Source organism: Dipodomys merriami, unplaced genomic scaffold (assembly GCF_024711535.1).
Source record: "Dipodomys merriami isolate MVZ:Mamm:240054 unplaced genomic scaffold, mDipMer1.0.p SCAF_10, whole genome shotgun sequence".
NCBI classification, from domain to species: Eukaryota; Metazoa; Chordata; class Mammalia; order Rodentia; family Heteromyidae; genus Dipodomys; species Dipodomys merriami.
In genome coordinates, this window is record NW_027202271.1 from 53588083 (window position 1) to 53613387 (window position 25305).

Sequence of the window (25305 nt, forward strand, 5' to 3'; positions counted from 1 at the left end):
CTGCACGGCCAGCACTTTCACACTTTCACACTTTCACACAGGCCAGCAGTACACAATGCTGCAGCACTTCAGGGTAACAACACAGTGGCAGGCATAAAAAGCCAGACACTTAGCATTATGCGTGATTGTATTCCAAGGAAATCGTTTAACAGAAATACAAAGGTATGTACAGAAGGGTGTTCAACAGTCTCCACAGGAACAAAACCCGCAAAGAGCAGGGGCTGAGGACTCTATCAACAAGTGGGCAAGGCATTCGTGTGATCCGAGGGACATGTGACAGAGCATCAAGCTGGGGAGTGATGATCAAGATGCATAAATTGACATGTTGAATTACAACTCCTCTGTACAGCTAAAAATAACCTTAAAAACACAGAATTTTACAGTGGCTGCAAGTTGGTGTACAAAAGAAGCCAGATGAAAAGGCTAAGGGAAGTTGATGCCTAGTTAGGAAACACAGGATAGATTTATGAGGACCACATATAGGAAAAAGATAGAAGTCCATCAGGACCCCCACAATGCCACGAAATTCCAAGAGGAAGACACATGAGGAGCTTAAGTAGATGACCTGAAAATAATACACAGAGCACACTTACCCTTTCATTCTCCTTCTTTTTAGGAAGCCTGCTGTATTTTGCCATTGAGAGGTCATGCTCTGAAAAGAAAGACATCTGAGAATCCAGGAAGACTGAAAGGCAGGGACATTCACTCACCATTTTCTCCCCACATCACCAAACCCACAAACCAAGAATGGAGAAAGTGCCTACCATTGCTGGCGAGTCCAAAAAGATCTTTTAAAGTGCTGACTTCTGAATAGGAGAAAAGAAAGCATCTTAGAGCAGAGGAAAATAGAAGCTGACCAGCAGAGCTCTGCTTTCCTGAGAAGACAAGTATGGGCCCTGGCCTAGAGGCTGAGGTCTGATCTTGCCATACGCCACACCCTGGGCCCCTATCTGTACACGCAGCCCTTCCTCTTCAGATGGGGCACAGGTTCTGGGGACATGGAGACAGTGGTCATCAGTACTCTTCATGAAGGCCCGCAGTATAAATTTAAGTTCTGATTTTTCAGCTCCTGTCTTGTTATGTTCTTCCTTGGAATACAATCAGGACTACACCCAGAACCTTGGTCTCCTATTGCTGCCATTTTAACATCTGACTTATGTGTCACCACTGGACAAAGAAAGGAATACAGGAGGTTTGTGTTAATGACAAACTTAGACAAACTGATCACAAGCCAACACCAATAACCATGATCCCACATGGGTGACAGACACCAATCCCAGCTCATAACAGCAAAAAGGCCAATGAAAAATGCAGGGACACTGAAAAGAAAGTGACACTTCCTATCATTCAAACACAACCAAGCATGCCATATTTTCTATGTTCTTTTTCAGTTTGCTTCCAAAGTATCCCCAGATGTTATATTTCCCTGTCTGAATACTGGACTGCTTTCTACCTTCCCCTCCTGCATTTTCTTTCTTTCCACCTTTTACTTTCTGGTGGAGCTGTTTTCAGGTTTTGAACTTAACAGTTTTAAATAGCTTTGTTAATAACTCTCATGTTATCTTTATTCAGATTACAGAATAAGGGTGGAAGCTTTAAGACAAATACTACTATGGAAGCCAACAGGGCACCATGTTCTAACCTGCCTCTGGTGTGGACTCAAATGTGAGCTGGGCCACACACTTCAAGTTTATGTCTTGTGTCATCAGGAAAGGATGGTCTGATTAGCTTTTTTTTTTTCTTGAACACTAGTAAGTTTCTGTTCTGAGTACTAATGAGTAATTTGTTCTCCATTTAGGAAGAATCATCATCCCAGGCGAATGCTAATCTGTATTGGGTCCTGCTGGAGTAAGGAAGGCCACTGTCACTAACACCTCTGGGTGCTCCCAATCCTGGGTCTGCTGCCCATGAATATATCAGAAAGTTGTAAAGATGACAACACAGAACTTAGAGAATGACTACACCTTTCTGACAGACTTGGAATTTGCTTTTCAAAAAACACCCCAAGATTCCTAACACTTTTACTTGGAGGAAATGCTTTGTAAAACACACCCAATGAGGCTTTCAATTAGGACTGCAAAATCAGCATGTGGCCCCATTTACCAAGTTTGGGCTTCACATGCAATTAGCGACAAGCAACAATAAACCACTGCAACTCCTGCCAATGAAGGATTCCTTTTGCACATGCCAGCTCACATACTACTTAGTGTTATTTGCTTATCAGATGGGCTTTGGGTAGAGCTTACACCAATTCTCCTATGGCTCCTTAGCTTCAGGTGACAAGATCCAAGAGGACCTCAAAGGGAGGTTTGAGAAAAACTCATCTTCACCATTTGCATTTGTATTAACTGCATCTTTACTGCCTACCAAAGTGAACTTTTTTTTTTTTTTTTTGGTCAGCTGTGGGACCTGGACTCTGGGCCTGGGTGCTGTCCCTGAGCGCTTCAGCTCAAGGCTAGTGCTCTACTACTTGAACCACAGTGCCAGTTCTGACTTTTTCTGCTTATGTGGTGCTGCGGAATCGAACCCAGGGCCTCATGCATGCACGGCAAGCACTCTACCACTGAGCCACCTTCCCAGCCCCACAAAAGTGAACTTGAAAGTCATATACCCAAGTCTAGTACCCAGGTTTAGACTTTGGTCCATTGAAAGTTTTTGTGGTTACTGGAGTCTGAACTCAGGTGCAAGTGTTCTACCATTTGGGCAATGCCCCCAATTTACTTTTTATGAGTGTTTCCTCAAGTATAATTCTTTATCGTTAACAAATACTTTCTATGAAATAAGAAATCTCAAAAGAAATAAGAAATGCTGATACTTTTCTAACATCATCTAAGTTTTTCAAAATTATTAATTCCTTTTTCCACACATGTTTTTAGCTAGTTTGCTTTAAAAAAAAATTACCCTAGAATTTAATGTAGCATTAGAACCAAGATAACTCCAAAAGATTATTCAGCCTCTCTGGGCCATCAGACCCTCTCACTGAGTGAGCTTCAGGACCTAGCATGTCCACAGCTACACCCCAAAATGCAGAATAGAGAAAGTGGAGGTGCCAATGAGTCCTTTCCTGAGTGCCCATATGACATTCCAAAGCACGTATGGCTGGTCCCCAGGACCAGTTGCCTTTACAAATCCACTCAGTATCACTATCTGCTTGGTAAAGAGGCACATGCCACTAAGACATCTCCAACCATCTCTGGGAAGTCTTCTCTAGCCCCTTAGACCTAAAGAAATTGTGCCTTTCTGTGTGTTCTTCCCATCTGTCCTGTGGCTCATGACACCACACTACAGAGATCTGTTCCCATCTTGCCTCCTTCAGGTGAGCCAGAAACCTGGTGGGAGTCACCGTGTTTGCTGAACTGAACTGCTCAAAAAGAAAGGCAGATCTCAGCAACTATATGTTTAAAGAAATTAATCCACTAAGAATTACTAAGTCAATTTAAAAAATATTGTGAAAGTAACGGCACAGTTTGTTTACCTGTGAGATCCTTTTCTCGAAACTGTATAACAGGTAGAACCATGGTGTCTGCCAACTGTTTAGCCAGCTCAGTGTGGAGAACATTAAGCTGGAAGAAAATCATGATGCTATTACTATCTGATGCAGTTCCATTTCATCAAGGGGTCACCAGACTATTTCTGTATGGCTGAGCAGTTCAGCTACACTTCTTTAGCAATTCCATATCCTCCTAAAGTCGTAAATGAGATAGGCCTGGAGGTGGTGAAAATTAAATGCATGGTTAGGGCAGACCAGGCCATTGGTGGGGCTTTCTGACCATAGGTGCTCTTGATTTGTGGTTCTCTGGGTCTGCACCACGCCCATCTGCACAGCCAGATGCTGTAGTTGCTGGCAATGAATGAAGCTTGCTGGCAGTGCTCAACTTACTTAGAGGGCTGAAGTCACACCAGAAAAACTGGCTGTGGGAGCTGGACCGGCCTCACCCCGCTGCAGGCTTGGGGAGTCATCTGCAGAAGGGGGGTATGCTATGAAACTGTTGCTATGCTATGAACAGTTGTAGCTCTGGCCTTCCACTCTTTCTAAAACAGGATGATGCTCCCAAATGTGACGCCTGCCTCTCAGCACACAGTTCTAACAACTCTTATTCTCTCTTCCAACCTCAAGGCCTGATGAAATCCTGCCTGTGTTAAGTGGCCTAGGAGAGACAGAGAGGCTCACCTCTAGTGGTACCATTTGGGCACTTTTTGTGTACCAGCTTCTCACATTTACATTCACCTTGTGGGCTAGGTGTTCTTGTCCCCACTTCCCAGATAGGTAAATAACCTTCAAATCCAGAGAGGAAAGATACAGCGCAGCTGTGCACCCCACAACCTGGGATGTGGAGTCTGTCCTTTATGTTCACCACGCTGCTTGAAGCACATGCCAGCAGGGCACACATGAAGGGCCAGCCCCAGCAGACAACTTTGGGGATTCCTATCAGGGGACTAAGGAGGAAGTCTCTGCAATCTCTTGGCTCCCTCAGCAGTGACAGTGGTTATGCATTCATCCCACAAAGGCCTGCCTCCTGGGGCTGGGGCCTCAGAGGCAGCTGAGAGAGAGGCCTCAGAGAAGCTTAAACTCTTGCCCAAGGCTAGGAGCAGCTGAAAGTAGCAGCCCAAAGTAGCTGAAACAAGCTGAAAGTACTCTCCTTGTTTTAATCTAGCCAAATCAGGGAGCTTGCTTCTGCTGGAAAACATGAAGCCAGCCACACTAGTAAGTAGCATCAGGACAGAAGGGGTTAAATGTTTCCTGGAATGATTTCATTGAGAAATTTAACCTTTTTCATTGATGGCTAAATTAATGAACATCAACAAGTACACCCAGTACACCCTGGCTCTGTGCTTTCCTGATCATGCACTCAGGAATGGCAGACTTCCTTGTCAGTCTTTTCCTTCCTTGTTCCTTCCTATGGACCTAGGGGTTTTATGACATGAGCCTTTGAGGTGTATGGGTTGCTGACCACAAACCTTTGCTAAGGAGAGTAGAAGGAGCAGATCACTCTCATCTCAGCCCTTTGAGATCCTCATACAGAAGATGGAGGTAGCACCATCTCCTTAAATGGCTACCAAGAGGATAAAGCCTGACCCAATGTGCTGGGCATAGAAGGTGTAAGGAAAATGACTGCTGGTCTTAGGGACACCCTGAGGGAGCAATCCAGAAACCCTGCTTTTGTGGTAATTACCATGATTGGGAACCTCTGTGTAACATATAACAGACAAGAAAGACCCCACCTCAAGATGGCCTATTACATTAAGCCATGTAAGTCTCTGTTTTTTGTTATTATTTAAGAGTCAAGTTGCTTGTCTTGAAGCTTAGGCTCAGGTGGAATCATCGGCTCTCCTCTCCTCAGATCTGGACCCCTCTGGGCTGGCTGCACCTCTCACAGGCCTGTCCATCATGAGGCTCTACTGTGAAGCGCCTCACAGTGCCAGCCTCCTCGGAGGCCCTGATGCTGCTATAAAATCACCTTTAGGTTCTGCCCCGTACCCATAGTAATTGAGCTATATGATTACGATTTTCACAATTAGAATTGCGTGTTTCCCATAACAACAATAGTTCTTCACATACATTCCACATAGACGTAATGGTTCTATGACTTTGTTATGCCAAGACACACTGGGAACCAACGAAGACTAGCAGAAGGAAGGATCCTAATAAGCCTGTGTGAGCACTGTGGTCCTGCAGAGTCCCTTATGTAGTCCAGAATAATGAGAGAATAAATTCCTGTTGTTGGGAGCTATCTAGCTGGGATGACCTCTTGCAGCTGCCTTAAGAAACTAACATAAATGCCTTAGCAACTGAATTCATCGACATCCCTTCGATGTACTGTTTGTGCCCATCAAAGCCTTTCTTTCTCAACCACAAACATAATGCTATGGAGCATCTGTTATAGATAAACTAGAAGATGATCAAGTAGACCTAGCTTCTCAGATATTTAAGTAGATACTTTTAAAATGCAGCCATAACCAATATAAGCATGAAAAAAATGCAAAAAGAATAAGAAAAATGTCCCATGTTACTATCTTACCTCATCTACCACCTTGGAAAAATAGTGGAGTGTAGAAATTACTTCTTCATCACCTTTGCCGAGAGCAAAATTCTAAGACCAAAGAGATAAAAGAGCCAGGTGTTAACTGAAATTGGGAATTCAGCACTAGTGCATGGCCTACCAACTACCAAATTATTACCCTATCTAAGTCTAATGTATACCTGAAGAAAACCAGACCTCTGCCTGTCCAGCCCAGGCTGTATAAATACTACTTGCCCCTTTGGCAGTCCTTCCTTGGCCAGGCCCTTCTGTTTGCATACAATGATATCTTTATTTGCGGGCTCATTTCCTGGAATGGCTAGTGTTGATTCATTGGTCCTCCCTGGAGACTGAACCCTCAAGGACAGTGGATTACTTCTACAGGCTCTTTATAACACCTCACTCAGAGGACTTTGGACCACTGCCAATTATAATTCATTAGAGGAAGAAAAGAGAAGATAAGACAGAAGGGAAAGCTAGAACAGGGAAGGTAGAAGAAGGAATGTAAGAAGGGAAGGAAGTGGGAAGGATGAAAGAAAATCTTTACAAATGCCTTTGGAGAATTCTTTAAAAGCAGCCATTTGGGAATAAAGTAATCCCTTACAACCACCAGTTACCTGCTTTTCGTATGCTAGCAGCTGTTTGGAAAGCTGTTGGGTGGCCAGGCACATTTCATTCTGCAGAGAGAAAGGGGAAAATAGCAAGTAAGATTTGTCCGATGCCTATATAGTCACTGAAAAGGACTATCTCAGAGTAATATGTGTGTACCTGTGAAGTGACAAAACATTCTGTTTGGGTATTATTTAGAAAAGAAGATCAGTGGGCTGGGAAGGTGGCTCAGTGGTAGAGTGCTTGCCTTGCGTTCATGAGGCCCTGAGTTTGATTCCTCAGCACCACATAAGCCAAAACAGCTGGAAGTGGCGCTGTGGCTCAAGTGGTAGAGTGCTAGACTTGAGCTGAAGAGCTGAGGGTCCGCACCCAGGCCCAGAGTTCAGGCCCCACAACTGACAAGCCGACAAAAAACAAACGAAACAAAAAAGAAAAGATGATCAGTGTAATTCTAGCACCCCAGAACTCAAAAGGCTGAGGCAGGAGGATCATGAGAGTGAGACCAGCCTGGGTTACACAGTGAGTCTCTGTCAAAAAAAAAAAGAAAAGAAAAGAAAACAAGACCAAGACAAATCAAAAGGTTTAAAGTTTGTTCTTTAAAAAACAAAACTCTCAAAACAAATAAGCAAACACATAAAGCTTAAAGTTGCTGTTCCTTCTGGTCATTCAACCAATCAACAAATTCAGTGAGCAAGAGTGCAGCAAACTGTGTTGTCCTCGTGGATTCACAGGGGAAGCAGACATGAAAACACATTTGCATCCATGCTGAGAACTGCAAAGGAAAATTCTTGGGTGTCAGGAGCCTGAGAGCATTCAGGAGGAGCTAGTGAGTGGCTAAGGGAGAGATGTTTAACCAGACCCTGTGGAAAGTCGAGCTGGCCACAGGAAGGAGCTTTGTGGAGGAGGGACCAACATGTGGGACCAGCACAGAGCCTGTACGAGGCTGTGGCCAGGGGATGTGGGGCACGGGTGTGAGTGGAGTAAAGCAGAGCGGGACATGAGCTGGTTGTGGTCCTTTCTGCAAGTGCATGGAATGACACAGCACTAGGACCTACCAAATGTGACTACCCTGGAGCACTAGGCCAGTCCTGCCAGATGTGTTAGAAATCTAGCTAAACCCAAGCCCCAGGAACCTGAGGAGAGCATGGCTCTTTGGGAGGTAGGGGTTCTGGAGGCCTGTGGGTGCTGTTTCACTTCCAGGATGACTGCTTTCTTTCTGTTCCTCGTGTGGATCTTCTCATCGCCACCTGCATGGAAGTTTCCTCCCGGCACAGACACTGGCCTAGAAAGGGATTCCTGTGTCTGAGGCTCAATGCGCCTGCTCTTCAGACACAGGCTTCACCCTGAGACTGCAGAGCACAGGTCTGACCAGGCATGGTGGGAGACCCCTGCTGGCCTCTGCAGCCTTGGCCTCTACTTACTGTCTTCTCAGGAGTTATCATTCCTTTAAAACTAAGGCCTGGGCTCTACAGGGATTTGTTTCATTGGCTAAGGGGAAAGGGAGACTTATTAGAATATCAGAGCTGATTTCCACTTTGGGACCTTTCCTGCAGCCAGCCAAACTGCAAACTGTTCCACAGAGCTGGCGCTGCTAGCATGCAAGCCTTTCCCAAGGACCTGGCATGGCTGATAATTGTTTTCTACACGTTCCCCCTCCTCCTAACGTGCACCCTGAAGTGTATCATCATTATCATCATTTTATAAAGGGGATCAGAGGTTATAAGGGACAAACACACACCTCACTAGAACTCCCATGAGCTGAGCAGCAACTGACAGGCAAAGAGTTAATAGTCTGTCAGGTTCCCAGCTCAGCTTGCCAACACTGTGCCACTCAGATCTGAAGGCCAAGATATTAGCTAGTTAGTACAAGGGAAGACGTGGGCCTACAAATGACATGATCTCTCACTTTTCTAGCAGTGGCTCAGCAGAAGAGGTGGACAAACACTCAGTCTCTAAGTGGACCTGCAAGTGTAACAGGCATTTCTTGGTGTGGAGCTGGAACGTGTTAACCAGGTCTTCTACCACTGGGCCATACTTCCGGCTCCATAACACCCTGGGGACAGCTCTTGGGCCACCACCTGCACTCAGCTGCTTTCTATGAACCCTTGAAAAACATAAGCTCAGCATTTGGAGTCGAAGGTAGCTTGTGCAAGGCCCTAAGCTCCCTCGCCAGCAACACACACACCACCACCACTACCACCATCACCACTACCATCACCAGCACCACCACCACCAACAAAACCGCAAGGCAGCTGAGGCAGAGCTTGCTGACAGCATCTCCTAAGTTAAAGAGGGCCTTCCCCGGCTGTTGCCGAGACAGAAGACAGTGGCTGCTAGTGACAAAACGTGAGCTGCTGGCAAGTGGATGTTTACGTTAGCATGACTGCCTGCTACAGCCACCTTAAACCACCTCTGCGGGCTTCTGGGCAGGCAGCACTGACCACAGCTGCTATGAATGGATAGGCTGGAAATAGGTCAGAGGAAGTCCATTGGGATTCAAAGTGACGGTGTAGCCATCTGCTGTATCAAATGCGTATGGCCAGAAATGTGGCCCAAACCTGAAGTAATGAAAGTCATCTTCATCATGGTATGCATCACAGCACTGGGCTCCAAGACGGCACTCAGAGGCCCCGAGACAGAAGAAAGGATGCATAGGGTGGCAAGAACAGATAGAAGCTGCATCTTGTGAGGGGTTGTCAAGGACTTGCACTCTGTCCTGGAAGCGCTGAGGCAGCGAGAAGCAGGCAGGAGGATGAGCAGAGCAGATCTGTGTGGCACAAAAGTCCTGCATGGCTGTGGTGGGGAGGAGATGAAAGGGAAGGGGGGGGGAGGCTTGTAAGCAGACTATGGGCAGCTGAAAGAGTTGTAAAAGAAGAGCCTGTGGCTCAAGTGGTGGAGTGTCTGCCTAGAAGTGCAAGGTGCTGAGTTTGGTCCCCAGTAGTGTCCCAAAACGGGGGGCTGAGCCCAAATCAGATACAGCCCCAAAGGTGCCACATCTGTTCCCCAAGAAGAACACCCAATTCAGGATGGGAGGTGGAGGAGCCAGAAGAAACAGTCTCCAGCCAGTTGTAGGTGGAGAGGCCCCATACTTGGTCCTCAGTCTGCCCCTTCTTGTCAGTACAGAAGGGGCCAGGTATGAGCTGAGCGCTGGGAAAGGGACGATCTTCCTGGAGTTCAGAGTCCACAAAGGGACCAGGAAGCCCCTTGTGATACCAAGCGCTTCTGACCCCAAAGCACACAGGGCATCGGGCACACAGGGGAAGGTCATTCTAGCCAGGAAGGAAGAAGGAAGGAGGCCAAGAGTGCTGGTAGAGACACTCTGTCAGATTGGAAGTCAGCCTCAGAAGCCAGAAGACACTCTCTCTAGTTTTCCTCTAGTTTCCTCTTTCTTACATTAAGAGTAGAAGGACTTCCACAATAAACTAGCAGAATCACCACATAGTACTCACTCAACCGTTAGCAGCAGCATAAACCTGGTTTTTAAAACATTATAATGAAAAATGATGCCTTACGAAATGCCTGGTTTTGGTTGTTTGATTTTGTTTGATTTAGTTTTGAGACAGAGTCTCACTATGTTTGAGGCCAGACTGTCCTCAAACTCTAATCTTCCTGCATCAGCCCCCTAAGTCCTGGTATTACAGGTATACAGATCACACTTGGCTTAAGTGTGTGTCTTATAGGAATAAAATTATGAAACTCTATAATCCACCTCTGTTTGTCTAAGTATGAAGTAGTTAAGGAATAACATGACATAAAACCAAGAAAATACAACTTGGGAGAAAAGAAACTTGAATGAAAACAAGAAATATTACTCTCTTTAATAAATATATATGGCAACAAACTGATCAAAAAGGATTCAGGATGTTTTTTTAAAAAAAATTAAAAAACAAAACAAAACAAAACATAGTAGGCTAAGCTTGCAAATAGTCCTATTAAACTTAACACTGGTCCTGTGGCTGCCAGTCTGACTGACTGTCACCGAGTATACAGCACCAACCACACATTTCCACGGCCTATGCTGCAGGAAACCATGGGATGGTTTCTGGCCAGAGAAGAACCCACGTGACAATCATGTGCTGTGAATTAAAAGCTGGGTTCCAGCCTCTTGGAATGCAAAGCCTACTTAATTTTGGCAAAACACAGTTTACTGGCTTGGAAAAAAAGAGGGTGTCAACTCTCTAAGTCAATGGCTGTGACAGACATGGAAAAGCCAGACTCTTGGGAACATCAGACACTTTTAAAGTCTTCAGCTTTTAAGCTTTAAAAATACTCCTTTATGCTGGCTGTTGGTGATGAAGACCTGTAACCCTAACTGCTTAGGAGTCTAAGATCTGAGGATCGTGGTTCAAGGCAGCTAGGGCAGGAAAGTCTGTGAGACTTTTATCACCAATGAATCATGGAAAAGCTGAAGTAGAGCTATGGCTCAAGTGATAGAAAATGAGCCTTGAGCAAAAAAGCTAAGTGGCCAGGCTCTCAAGTTCAAGAAACAGGAACACCACAGAAAACAAAAGCAAAACAAAACTCCTTTAATCATAGAATCCAAAGTTTTAAAGTATTGATTAACAAGCAAATTCACATATGATTACAGTAAAACATGTAGATTTTCTCAAATTTGGAATATTTAGGGGAAAAAAAAACATACTATCTAAACAATCAGAGCTTCAAATTTAAAACTGACAAAGCAATATTGTTCTAAATTCTGAATACCAAAATAAGTCCATGAGAAAACTCAGAAATGAGCATAGGATTCTTGTTAAAAGTAGTTAGCATACTGCCACATTTATTTACATCTCAGCCCTACATTCTTGGGTTCACTTTGGTGTCCCATAGACACATCAAAACTAGTACTAAGAGAGAATTATGCCCAAGTCTGGTGGCTCACTCCTGCAATCCCATCTACCGGAAGGGAGAGAAGGACAGCAGTCTCAGTCTGGCCTGGGCAAAAGCATAAAACCTTACTTTAAAAACTTAAAAACAGAAGGATGAGGGGAATGGCTCAAGTGGCCTAGTAGGTGCAAGGCCCCAAGTTCAATCCCCAATATTGCCAAGAAGTGAGAGAGGGAATAAGAGAGAGTAGAAGAGATAGAGATAGAGGTAGAGAGAGGGGATGGGGAAGAAGAGAGAGAATGATATAGGGCCCCCTCCCCAAATACACACATCCATATGTCCACATGCACACTTCATGTGCACACACATGCCGTCCTCTTCCTGTGTTCCTTCATCTATCCATCTTGTTGTTCAAGTCAAAGGCATGGCTTTCACTCTTTCTTTTGAAAACATATTTTCAATTTTTTTTATTTATTTGCAGTTGTGGGGCATGAAGTTAGGGCCTGGGCGCTGTTACCCGTTCTTTTCTCAAGGCTAGTACTCTACCACTTTGAACCACAGCACCAGTTCTGGGTTTTGAGTGGTTAACTGGAGATAAAAGATTCACCCAACCTTCCTGCCCTGGCTGGCTGCAAACCACAATTCTCAGATCTCAGCCTCCTGAGTAGCTAGGACTACAGGGGTGAGCCACCACCACCTGGCTCATGTTTTCATCTTTAATTGCCACATAGTAATGGTACACCTTGATGGGGGACCATCAAGACATTCCAGTACATATTTATAATATCAGATGGAGGTAAGTGGCAGGTTTATCATTTCAGACATCTGCCATTTTTGTGTTTGGGGGAACACAGCTGCTGTCATCACTAGTTTTCCTCCTATGTTACAGAACATTTCTCCTACCTCAGGGCACCTCTTCCCCTTAACCATCTTTCTCCATTGCTCCAGATTCATCCTTCACCCACCTGATCCCTTCACATCCAATCCACCATCACTCTACCACCCCAATTCCTCTCACCTCCGCCCTCCTCTTTGCATTTCTGCCGCCCTTTCTCTAGTTCAAGTCCCGAAGCCCAGGAGCAGAAGTGAAAAGTCTGAGCCGTGGCTTCAGCCACACTTGTTCTTCCATGCATTAATTGGTAGATTTGGGCACGTTACTCATCATCAAAATCCTCAAGTCTCCTGAACTATAAAATGAGGGAACCCAACTCACAGAGCAGATGGGGAATTTAAATACAACCATCTATGCGAAATCCCTGAAACTGTCTGGAAGCTATGCAAAGCTCAAGCACCTCAACTATCGCAATCGCTCTCCTTTTGGGTGTCCAGCTGCAGTATTTTAGATCTGAAATGTCCATCAAAATCCCACATGCTAAAAGACTTGGTCCTCAGCCTACTGGTATGTGGTAAAACTTTTGCAAGGCTAGGCCTAAGTAGAAGAAAGTTAGGACATTGAATGTGGGTCTTTGACATGGATTTGGGGACTTTGGTGCTCTCTCATGTGCGCCCCCTGTGCGCAACCCCCCCCTCCTCCCCCCTCCCCCTCCCGGGCTCTGTTTCAGAGCCACCAGAATGTGACTGCTTTCCTGGACCACACTCCCCACCATCATAATGTACCACAGGCCAAAAACAACAGGGCTAAGCAACCATGGATTGAAACCTGAAATGATGAGCCAATATAAGTCATTTCTGTTTATAAGTTGCCAGATATTTTGCCACAGTGATAGGAAACTACCTAACGGAGCCACACAACTCTCTGGGTGAGGTTCCTCTCCTCCCCCAGCACATCCAGCACTCACTGGTAATCATCTTGGTCTCTTAACCAACTCTAAGTTCCCAAATAGCAAGCACTGAGGCTTCTGCTATGGACCAATGGCTGATGGACAAGACAGTGACCAAGCAGTACAGAGAGCTATACAATCATGACCACATGTGACTCTGAAGAGCTATGTAATACTATGTGACACTTAAAGCTTCAGAAATTAATGAGAAAAAGAAACATTTATAGAAACAGCTTTAAGTTGGCAAGGAGTCAACAGTGAAAACTATCCATTGCCATCATGTTTTTATGTATAATTTATTTTCAAGTAACTAAAATCTGCCCTTGGAAAGTGACAGACATTGCACTTCTAGATCTAAAAATATTTGCTTGTGCAACTCAGCAATTTATTTTCTATGGTTTGCAAGCTAGAGATATTTGTTCCTCAAAACAAAGCAGTCACCCTATCTCCAGAACTGTGACTCAAGTCCTTTCACAAGAAGCCCTTGAAAGAACGTCTACACGCTCCCACACTGACACCCAAGACTGCTCATTTCTGAGAAAGACAAAGAGCACGTCTTGAGATACTAAAGCCACTGGCTCACAGTGGGAAGAGGAGATGCTGATGTTTCACTGTAGAGTTGGATTAAAGATGAATAAATACAGCAGTTATGTGGTCCCTCTACAGGTTCTTGTTACAGGAGAGCAGCTCTCTTTCTCAAACAATGAAAACAGTCTGTATTTAGTTTTGGAGGTAAAGAGAAGTGAGGAAAACAATTCTGATTTTAGTTCAAATGTTTAAGTGTGGTTCTTTTGATTCTGATTTCCCTGCCCTTGAAAGCAGTGGCATACCTGTGCTCCATAGACACGCTGCATGGCCTGCAGCAGCTGGTTGGTGTAATCCGTGAGGGTGCCAGCATCCTCCTCGAACACACTGAGCAAGGAGCGAGCCTGCAGGAAACAGGAGGACAAGGTCAGGCCTAGATCTAGGTGCTGAAATCAGAGACAACAGAAAGCACCCACACTGCACAAGCTGGAACAGGAAGGAAAGGGGCCCAGTGATTTGTCAGCTTCATTCTTTCAAGGATGAAACCAGTGTACAGCAGTTCCTGGAGCTGTAAAGGAGAAACTCTTTTCCAACACGCTCCACTCCAGTGAGGGGACTTAGCTCTACACGATGGCTCAGGGCCACAGAAGAAAAGCCAAGGGGTTTTTATTGGGGGAGGAGGGGAAAGTATTTCCTGGGGTTTGAACTCAATGTCTGGGCACTGTTTCTAGGCTTTTTTGTTCAAGGCTGGCACTCTATCACTTGAGCCACAGCTCTACTTCCAGCTTTTCTGGTGCTAAATTAGAGGTAAGAGTTTCCTGGGCTTTCCTACCTGGACTGGTTTTGAACTGTGATCCTCAGATCTCAGCCTTCTGAGTAACTAGGATTATAAGTGTGAGCCACTGGTCACTGAGGTGAAAAGCCAAGTTTTATTACTTTATTGTTTGTTTGTCAGTCCTGGGGCTTGAACTCAAGAGCCTGAGCACTGTCCCTGAGCCTCTTCGTGCTCAAGGCTAGCACTCTACCACTTGAGCCACAGCACCACTTCTGGCTTTTTCTGAGTATTTTATTAGAGATAAAAGTCTCATGGACTTTTCTGACCCAGCTGACTCTAGTCCTCAAATCTTAGCTTCCTAAGTAGCGAGGATTATAGGCATGAGCTCCCATGTTTTAAAATTAACACTGGGGCTGGGATATGGTTCAGTGATAGATCTCTTGCCAGGCATGTTTGAAGAGTTATCATCTGACTTGAATTCAGCCTCTACTATGCACCAGTAAAATCGATCTAATAAAATCGTATTTGAAAAGACAGCTGCTTGTTCCTTTCAAGCACACAAAAAGAACTGAGGCTAAGCACGTGTGTGCACTAGGTGTGGACACTCAGTCAGTGCTGGCACACAGTCACCCCACAGGGACCAGATTCCTGGTTTTCTGCATTCGTGGCTGACTGCAGAGTGCCATTTTTTCCTCTTAACACACCATCATCAATTTCTGTGGTTTGGGTTTTTTTTGGTTTTATTTTATTCAACCAACTTTCAAAGTCATGGCTAGGAATTTCATGTCCCTCTACCCAGACCCATTGTTGAAAGTTTCAGGCACAAAACTCAAACAGCAAACAGAATGGCAGCTCACTTCTCTCAGAAGGTGAGCGCCTGGGGTGCTCTGGGGGTAGCTGCGTAGTGGCATTTGCTGGAAGGCATTTCCTGTCATTTGTGTTCACAGTACCAGGCATAGTAGACGCTAAAGACATTTGTATACTAGACGGTGTATGAATAAGGATCAGTCATCAGGGCAGATGCATCCGCTCATCGGACTTTCATGAATGTGTTTGGTACAGTAAGGATTTTAAATTCAATATCTGCAGTAGCAAGCAGCTCAACTTTAGAAAATAACCCATCAGACAAAGAAGAGAGGACAAGTTACAGAGATGCCTTTACTGAGGTTACACCAGAGGGCTTTTCAAAGAACGATTCATTAAGGCTTATGAAGTCCCAGCAAATGAATTTCGACTCCGTTGTTTTCTAATCTAACATAGCTAAGCAAAGGTTAGAAAACAGGCCAGCATTGCCATTGTATCCTGCTGATCTTGGGGCTTCCTTGGCTGCTGTGCCCTGTTAGGGCTTGGGCTACCATAATGCTGACCCAACCAGGGACCAGTCTCTGCCATGCCACTTCTCTTCCTCCAGGGTCTGAGCTGCTGCTGCATCCACATTCCTAGGCTCAAAGCACCCCTTACCCTGTAATCTACAGCAGGAGTTTAGGGCACTGGGATCATGACCCTCCTACCTTGCTCTACCTCTGCCTTTGCTCCATACCCTCTGAGGCTCTTCACCGCAGTATGTGCTTCTCCTGCTTTGCTGGGTCTTCTGAGCTAAGAGTACACACTCCAAATCTATGGATTCTCTTCAGTACTAACTCAGCAAACAGAATCCCAAGACAATGAATAAGGAAACTAAAAAATAATCTTTTTGGGGGGCGGGGGGGTCGTGGGGTCTGAACTCTGGGCCTGGGCGCTGTCCCTCAGCTCTTCAGCTCAAGGCTAGCGCTCTACCACTTGAGCCACAGCGCCACTTCCAGCTTTTTTCTTTTTGCTTATGTGGTGCTGAGGAATTGAACCCAGGGCCTCATGCATGCAAGGCAAGCGCTCTACCACTGAGCCTTCCAAAAAATAATCTTTTAAATAGCTCTAAGCAAAACCTCACAGAGCTCATCCTGTGTTAGGTCTCCAAACCTTGTAAAGTTAAAATCCATAGTCAGACATATGTTTTACACCAGGACCTGAACAAAGGTCAATAGGATACTTACACACTTGATATTTATTTTCTATTCTAGTCTACTTATAAAGAAAAATTGTGGTTGTAATGCCCTGGATTTCATAACCTCCTAATAGATGACAACCAGTAGGTTAAAACCTTTGCTTTTGAAGTATTTTTTTTAATGTGGAAAAGCAAACTATTGCTAAAGATGTTCTCTGAACACAGACCGGGTGGCCTGTCCTTCAATAGACATTCAGTGGTGCTGCCTGAGCTGCTGGGCTAAGCCAGCCTCTGCTGAAATGCAGAGCTGGGAACCCAGCATCAACAGTGAAGAGAAGTGACTCTATACTCTGCAGGGCAGAATCTCCAGGGATCAGGTCAGTCCTGCATCCACATCCGTCTCTGACACTAATTTACAGAGCTAAAGAGATAATGAGTGTATGTAGAGTTCCTTGCATAGTGATGGGGTGGGGTGCTGATAGATAGGGAACTCTGACTGTATCCTAGGTGGGGCACTGAGTGTTTACCTATGCCATCCCACTTTAACACTATGGCTGAGAATGATTCATCTACCAGCCGAGAACCTTCCTGTAGTCCTGATGTCCAGTGCCATAGGATCTTGTTGTTTCTTATCATTCTGACATTTTTCTTTATAACTAATATGCTCTGGAGTGAAATAACTGGACTGTGTGACTTTGTTTTTGAAAAATACTGATGTCTATCCAGCTGAACCCTACTTATGGCTTTCAGTACTCTTAGGAATAAAACAGAACGGAGCCTTGTGAAGGTTAAAATGTGTTTGTGACTTTAAGTATCACCAACCTACAATACTGTGAAATTTGTTAGATTTATGTAATCACTTATCTGAATAGAAAAAATATTTAAAAAAACAGAATGGAAAGTGACAGGTAAACTGAAAAGAGAGGGTCTATATAAATGTCTTGCACAGAGTTGATAAGGAGATAAACTACTCCTTCATCTGTACCTCCCCTGGGCCAGACACTGTGCTAGGAACTACATGTTTGTCAGTCCACCTATTTCAACAACTTTATATATAGATACCTTGGTTTGATTAACCGCATTTTACAGGTGATAAAACTGAGGCCTATCCAAGTTAAGATGCTTGTTCTGCCTCCCTGATTGGAAGCAGCAGGGCTAGGATATAAACCCAGGTCCAACGGAGGGGCTGCCTGGTCCCCGGCAGGGCGGGTCTTGACAGCAGGCATGCTCTGTGGTGCATGCTCAGGATGGGCTGAGTGGAGTTGGATTTTCTATGGTCATTCCCACAGTCTTCCTCTTACCTACAACTCCCAGGGAACCACAGCACAAATGTGCATGTGTGTACACTTTTTAATACTTTGGACATAGGATTATGATTCTATTAGAACTGTCAGGAAAATTCCAGGCTTCCTCAATAGGAATATTATGAGACCACACCAATACTAGAAATTCCACAAAAAGACTAGAAAGACATTAGTATTATCTGCAAAGATAATAGCAATCATTTATGGAGTTGGTAAGGCATGCAGAGCTGGAGATACTACATATATTATTTGTTCTTCAGAACAACTCAGTTCAGTAGCTGGTTTTACACTCATTCTTACACATATCCAAATACAAAACTCAGAGAAGGTGAACAACTCACCAAAGGTAATAAGGACACCTTTAGGGTCAAAATTCCATCCTTTCCCTACTACTCTCTGCTACTACCCTCTCCTGTCAGGATCACTTGCAGCCAAAGAAACAGAATCCAGCATTCTATGGATATAACTCTGCTCCCTGTCCTGCTTTTACCTTACTATAAACAAACTAGGCGGTACCCAAACAGTCCTACATATTCTTGATAGCATGTAATTGTGCAATAGTCCAATTGTCAGAGAGCACTGATTGTTTTCTTAAATTTTTAAGGTTAACAACAGTGGCCTTGAAATTTGATGGAGAGAGTGAAATGTCTTAGCAGAAACTAACTCAACTGAAAGGAAAAATTGGCTATAAACAAAAAGAGTTTCAGGACTAAAATTCTCCACAATGAAGCCACACAAACTTACCTTGATTATGTTTTCAGGCATCTTGCTTGTAAAAAACAAAAACAAAAAAAAAGGCCTGTTTTGCAGAAGGATGTTTGTTCCCAGGTGGGCCCTAAAAGCATAATCTCTGAACCAAGTCTTTAATTTCTATTTTATTTACATTAACTGTGAAAAGAACAAAAGAAAAAAGAAAAAACACCCAAAGAGCAAGCAACAGTGCTGGTCTTCTCAAAAGTGTACTAATTACATGATAAGTGAACAAGCCCCTGGCGAAGATGCACTGATGGATTCAAAGCTATGTTTGTGTCCTATCTGTCTCAGTAGTCCTCACACTGTACCGAACAGCTGCCTTACTTATCTGTCCTGGGACAGACTGTGAGCCAGTGTGGGCAAGCAGGATTATCTTATTTGTGGTCACATTTCCAGCAGTTAGCAGGGGATGATCAGATGCAGAGACTCACAAACAGAAACAGGGCAAATCTCTTCACCCCCCAAACACTCTGCCTCTCCTGTGTCAGAGGAAAGCAGAAAGAATACATGTGTATGCATACACAGAGCACTACACACTAAAAAAAGAGAAAATGAATAGATGTGTCCAAGGTCAACTTCCATCTCAGTGCTTCTGAGGTCACTTAAGTTCAAATACAAAAGCTTTTGTGTTCATTTAATTCTGTTCAAGTAATTACCAGTTTACTTAAGCAGTTCTTATATATAGCTCTTCTACAAAAAAAAAATCTAGAGAAAACAAACAGAGATTGGTTTCTTAGGATCTTTTCCTTCTGGTAAAACAACATTTTCTTTTACTAATGACAGAAAGGCCAGGTGCTAGGTTACTGGACTGACTTAAGCAATATCCCTCTTATATGAATGCTTCTTGAGTTTCAATCTTGCTTGTCATTTTAGTGTACAGTCCTGGCTAGGTTATCTAACTTCTCTGCACCTTGGCCATTTTACAGAGGACCTACTTTGAAAGACTATACAGTGCCACAATCTGGGCATTTGCAACTGTTTTGATTCTTTCACATAAAACAGATGAGATTCCTTTGATTCCTTTTATTGCAAGCATCAGGCACAAACCACATACAAAAGAGTACTAAATATGCTCTGAGGATATTAAAGACCTTCTTAAAGCTAGTTCCCATTCTATACAACCTTAGAGAGAACCCCCTGGAGGAGAAAGCCAAGTCTCAACAGCAGTGACAAATACACTACATTCAAAGAGTCATTAAATAGGAATAGAGATGCCTCCAAATGTCTTTTCCCTCACAGAAGTTCAAAATGACAAACCACATAAACGTGACAGAATTTTAAGTTTCCATGGTACCCTGAAGATCTGCTCCATATCCTTTTGTTTTCTCTAGAGGTTCTACAGAGGAGAAAACTGAGCCTCACAGGATGAGGATTAAGTGACTTGCCCAAATCACATGACAGTGTTAGAGCCAGAACTGCAATCTACGTCTCCTTACTCCTCCCTCTTCACTGAGCAAATGCTGAACACTGTCTATTCATTTCTGTGAGGCCTTAACTTCAGAACATGTTCTATCAGTGAGAACAATACAGAGAACTAGTACTTCTCTCAACTGGCTTACACATCACGAGCTTTAAGAAAGGAATGTGTATCCTTTTGCCTCTGTACCTCCAGCTCCCAAGCAGATAGAAACTCTTGGTCACCATGATGGGAACATATTTCATATTATGCTTGGATCCCACACAACAGGTGTGAGGATGATGACTAGCCTTCTGCCACTGGCTTTGGCCTAATTAAAACACCCCAAGTCTAGAGCAGTATTAAGAGGCCTTTGAAAAGTTGTCCTGGTGGAGGCCACAAAATAAAATAAAAATCGCAGCTCACTTTGTTTCTTCCTTGACTACATAAAGAGAATCAGGTGCACATACCCGTGCACGCACATACAAATACACAAATACACACACACACACAAGAGCAAAAGGTCTACACAGCCCTTTTGACTTTTTAGAAAGGAAGAGAAGCAGAATGGATCGAAGTAAGTCCATGGAAAGATTGCTCTGGGATGTACAATTCAAATCGAGGAAAGGAAAAGGGACCTCCAAAAAGAGGGGAAACTGTGAGAGAAGACCAGCTTAATCATACTCTAATGTATCAAGAGTTGAGACCCTAGGGAATAAAGATATCAACTTAAACAGAAACAGGGGGAGAGGGGAGGAAGTGTTGGAGGAAAGAGAACACAAGTTCCCCGGGGGAAATGATGAACTGGAACTAAGTTAGCCACTCTGCACTCTTTCGCTCTATTTACACAACAGTTTTCACCCCCAGGCTCAAAGGATTTGATTGTTTGATCGACATCTCCAGAGTGCAAATGAATCCCGCCCCCCCCCCCCAAAGACAAACCATAAATGCTTTGGGCAGATGTTGGAATTTTCTCTTCACAAACGGAAAACGAAGGCAAAAGGGGGCCTGAGACTGCGGAAAGGGGAAAGGGGGGGGGTAGGTTCTCAACTTCTATTCTGGACCCTAAATCCACCGGGTCTCCTCCCATCAGCCACTGTAGAAAGTAGTAACACAAATTAAAGTAGACTTTGTTGGCCAAAGCCTTCTCCTTTCGTTCTCCTCCCCACCCTGTGAGACGGGGACCGCGATACCCGTGCTTTACAGAGGACCGAGAATGAAGGCACAAGGATGGAGATGATTACTTTTTAAACAAAAATGACCCAGCTGACAAGGGACGGCGACAGCTCGCAGCAGCCGAGCTGGGCGGAGGGGGTGACGCGGGAACTCCGGCTGGGATGGGACACGGGACCAGGGGGAACTTGGGCCCCCCCCCCCCCGGGCCGCCCCCGGGGGGTCGGTGCAGAGCCCGCGGGCCCCTCTCCCCACCCGCGGCCCGGGGGTACCTGGGGGCTGTCCTGCAAGGCCTCCTCCAGCAGGAGCTTGTCCACGGCGGGCATGGCGCGAGGCGGCGGGGCCGAGGGCGGGCGACGGCGGGGACGCGGGGCCGGAGCGGTCACAGCCGGGGATGCTCAGGCCTCGGGGTGCTCGGGAGACTCCGGGTGCTCGGCTGCCACCGCCCCCCCCCGCCCCCACCGTGCGCCCGCCCTCCCGCAGCCCCTCCCCTCAGCCCGGCCCCCGGCCGAACAGGATCAACAGGAAGTGTGGCGGATGCCCGGCCGGACACCGGAAGTGTGGCTGCCACGTTTCCGGCCTCTGCCCCCCCCCCCCCTCCCCAGGCCAGACCCCAAGGGTTCCGCCTCTAAGGCCACCCTGGCCCCACTGGGCCTGTGTCGCTGTTCCAGGCTTCTACAGCCTGAGAAGATGGGAAGATGAAGTTCTTACCCTCTCTGGGTCACAGGAAAGAGGAAGGCAGAGAGTTTGCTGCTGTGACTCTCTCTGGCTCCTTTTATTTAAAACGTGAGAGCAGTCCTACTCTTGTCAACAGTTTTGCTTAATCAATCCCAGGGCCTCTAAACAGCTCTGAGAAGGGGCGGGGGGGGGGGGGGGGGGGAAGAAACCACCACCACCAGGTAACTATGAATCACCGGTGACATTCAGACGCGGCCATTTAGAATCCACAGTTATTTGATTTGGGCCATGTAATTAGGTTTTATCTTCCTGGTTTCTTGTGTTTGGGCATTTTAGAGAATTTCATAATACAGTTTTCATAATTAGAAAAGATAATCTAGCTCAGTGTTGTGATTTAAAGATGAGAGCTTGGACCCTGGAGAATGAAGTGATTTGCTTCATGCAGTGAAAGCTAGAGAGAGAAGAAAGGGAAGGGGAACTTGGACATTTGATGATGATGATGATGATGATGATGATGATGATGAAATCTTGGAAGTTTCTTTTTTAGGAATCAATAAGATTTTTTTCACCTGGACATATTTCCAAAATCAGCAAGAAGAATAGGATACTGTAGAAATTCTTCATTCTGTTAAAACTACTTTAGGTATATTAAGAAAATCTGTGTTGCAAATACCTCCAAAAGTGAAAAGCAAAGTTGTCCTGTTTTATGTCTTGAACTACTCTATGCTTTCCATCTAGCATCATTCTCTTTAGGCTCACAGCATGTAAATACAAGGCTCTGAGTTCAAACCTTAATGCAACCACAAAAAGAAAAGAAAGGAAAAAGATGTAAGAGAAAGGCAGAAATCAAGAAGGCACCTGTTTTGAGAAGATGCCTAGTATGCTCACATTGGAGTACATGCACTGAGATTCTTTCCTTTGCTAACAATGTTCTTTCACTTGCTTCTCTTCAGGAAAGGACAACTACAACCTTCCAGTCCTATTTGTGTATGTGTACGTGTACACACATGTGTGTAACCTCCATTTGCTAATGTCCCCTCCCGGCAAATACAGCTTCCTCTTCCTGGGTGCATTTCAGTAGCATTTAGCTAAGTAATTTCAGAATATTTCATTTCTTACTCAGTTTTACAGCTAGTGTGAGCAGGAAATAAACTTATTTTCACAATTATGGTGCCTCATACATAATCTAACCCCTAAGCAGATGCTTGGTAAATGTGCATTACAATGTAATGTTTGTTATTGTAATTTGCACAAGAATTAGTCCTCTGCAATTTTAAAGGTGCTTTCATAACTCTCATTTCACTTCATGCCACAGTGCTATGACTTTTCCAGCTATCCACTCACCTTTTAGTTCTTACTATGTGCTGACCTCTTCTCTAGAAGCAGAGGATGAAACAAATGGGAGCCCCTGTCCTAACGGAGCATGTATTTGAATAGGGGAGATGATAATGAAGAAATAAAATTTGATAATCAGATAATAACAATGGGCAAAGAAATAGAGGATTATAGGAAATGAGGTAATTAGAAAGGACTTTTTGAAGTGGCTAACATTTGGGCTGAGAACTAAATAAAGTAAGTAACCAATAATACCTGAAGGAAAGAGCAAGAGTAAGAGCCTTGGGGAAGGCCTCTCTAGTTTAACAAGAGGCCAGTATGGCTGGAACAAATTAAGGGAGGGAAGAATGGGAGGAAATGAGGTTGAAGAGATGCCAGGTACCAGGTCACCAGAGGGAGTAGGTACGGCAGAATGCCATTATAAGTATGAGCAACTGAGTTGCCAGGACCAAGGAAGCCATGGTAATCATTCAACCAAGATGGAATTCCAGATCAAAGTCTGGAGTAGCAGTAGAAATGATGAGAAGTAGGTGAACCTGGATGATTTTTAAAAGCGGATCTTTCCCACCCACCCTAAGTCATTCAATGCCCCATACAATGCCCCCCCCCCACACACACACACACATACATATGCCTGCCTACATCCCATCAGCCAGAACTTGGTCACTGAACCACATAGTTACAAGGAAAACAGTTTTGTTTTATTTTGTGTTTTTATAACTTCCTTGGGACTTTTGCTGGGACTTAAAGTTGACTTTCCATTTGAACTCATAAAACAAGATAAAGGTCAGGAAAATAATGTTTCAGTCATAAGGTCATGACTTTGAATTTCTGCAAATTTAGCAACCGGGCCCTGTGAACCAGTGACTTTTTAAAGTGGCAATAGTTTTCTATTGGAAAACTCTCAATAGAAATCAAGAGAGAATCAAAGAGTTGTAGCATGAGAATTCCTCAATCTGAAAGCCCAGAATTTATAGAGTACGAAGGTGGATGGGTGCATTAGGAGAAAGTATGGTAGGAAATTGTTGGTCTTGGCGTTAGACCTGACTTGGACCTTGCTATCCATGAGGCTTTGGACAAGGTATATTGTTAGGTTTTTAAAAAGAGGTGGCCGAGTAAGAACAGCACCAGCACACACGTGGTATTCAGGTAAGGGGTAGGTTTATTCAGTAGACCTGCTGGGACCAGGCAAGGTTGGCACTCCACGTGGCTGGGAAAGGCCTAGGAAAGAGAGAGAGCTGGGAAAGAGAGAGGAAAGAGAGAGAGAAAAAGCTTGAGAAGAGCTAGACAAGAGCAGAGAGAGAGGTAGCCGAGTAAGAACAGCAGCACTCACATGGTATTCAGGTAAGGGGTAGGTTTATTCAGTAGACCTGCTGGGACCAGGCAAGGTTGGCACTCCACATGGCTGGGAAAGGCCTGGGAATGAGAGAGAGCTGGGAAAGAGAGGAAAGAGCTAGAGTAGAGAGAAAGCAGAGAGAGTTAGAAAAGAGCAGCAAGAGAGCCCTCTGGGCCTGGGCTAGGCCTTATCTAGGGTATGGGCGGAGAAAGGTGTGGCTACATCAAATTCAGATGTGACCTCAGAGGATGCAGATGTGACCTCTTCCAGGTGTCCCAGTTGCCTAGGTAACGCAGGTACTGGGTGGAGACTTTGCTGCGAGGAGGGTGGAGTCTGCTGGCCATCCAGGAGCGGACCTTACATATATAACTCCCCTGAGCCTCAGTTCCTCTCTCTGTGAGATGGGTATGATGAGGCCTAGGGTACACTATTAACTTGAATTAAGTTGCAAGTGATAAAAATGGGACTTACCAGCTTAAAGAAAACAAACATTTGGAAAAATAGGACCTTGATTCTTGCCTTGTCAAACCAAGAGGGGCTACAAGGGAAACTGGGAACTGCCTGGTGCAAAGAAAGCCTCCTACATTCATTCTGCCTCTCATCCAAACACTTGTCTCCCAACTGGCTTCATTCACTTCACTCTGAGTCTCAGAGTGTCTACAATCAGCTCTGCTGGTGCCACCAGCATCATTTCCAGGCAAGAGAAGAAAACTGGAAAGTTGTCGTCTCTGCCTACTATCCTGGCTTGGCCACAGCTGTCCATGACTTGGACCACCAGTTGCTGCTGGTACTGCTGTGTATCCACACCACCA

General features: G+C 44.8%; 1 protein-coding gene across 3 annotated transcripts in view; it reads right to left on the bottom strand.

Annotated features, from left to right (window-relative positions):
- LOC138806296 (DCC-interacting protein 13-beta) overlaps positions 1 to 21605 on the bottom strand; it is a 41897-nt gene extending 20292 nt beyond the window's left edge. The window contains exons 1-7 of one of the 3 annotated variants that reach the window (XM_069991829.1): positions 21417 to 21604; positions 14068 to 14166; positions 6638 to 6697; positions 6021 to 6092; positions 3476 to 3563; positions 765 to 806; positions 594 to 652 (exon numbers count right to left, since the gene is read on the bottom strand). In XM_069991829.1, the coding sequence (XP_069847930.1) occupies positions 594 to 652; positions 765 to 806; positions 3476 to 3563; positions 6021 to 6092; positions 6638 to 6697; positions 14068 to 14166; positions 21417 to 21470 (474 nt within the window). In that variant the 5' untranslated portion in view covers positions 21471 to 21604. Of the gene's footprint in view, positions 1 to 593; positions 653 to 764; positions 807 to 3475; positions 3564 to 6020; positions 6093 to 6637; positions 6698 to 14067; positions 14167 to 21416 lie in introns of all 3 variants that reach the window. The other 2 variants (XM_069991823.1, XM_069991814.1) reach the window with 2 other exon arrangements.
- Positions 21606 to 25305: the final 3700 nt, after the last annotated feature.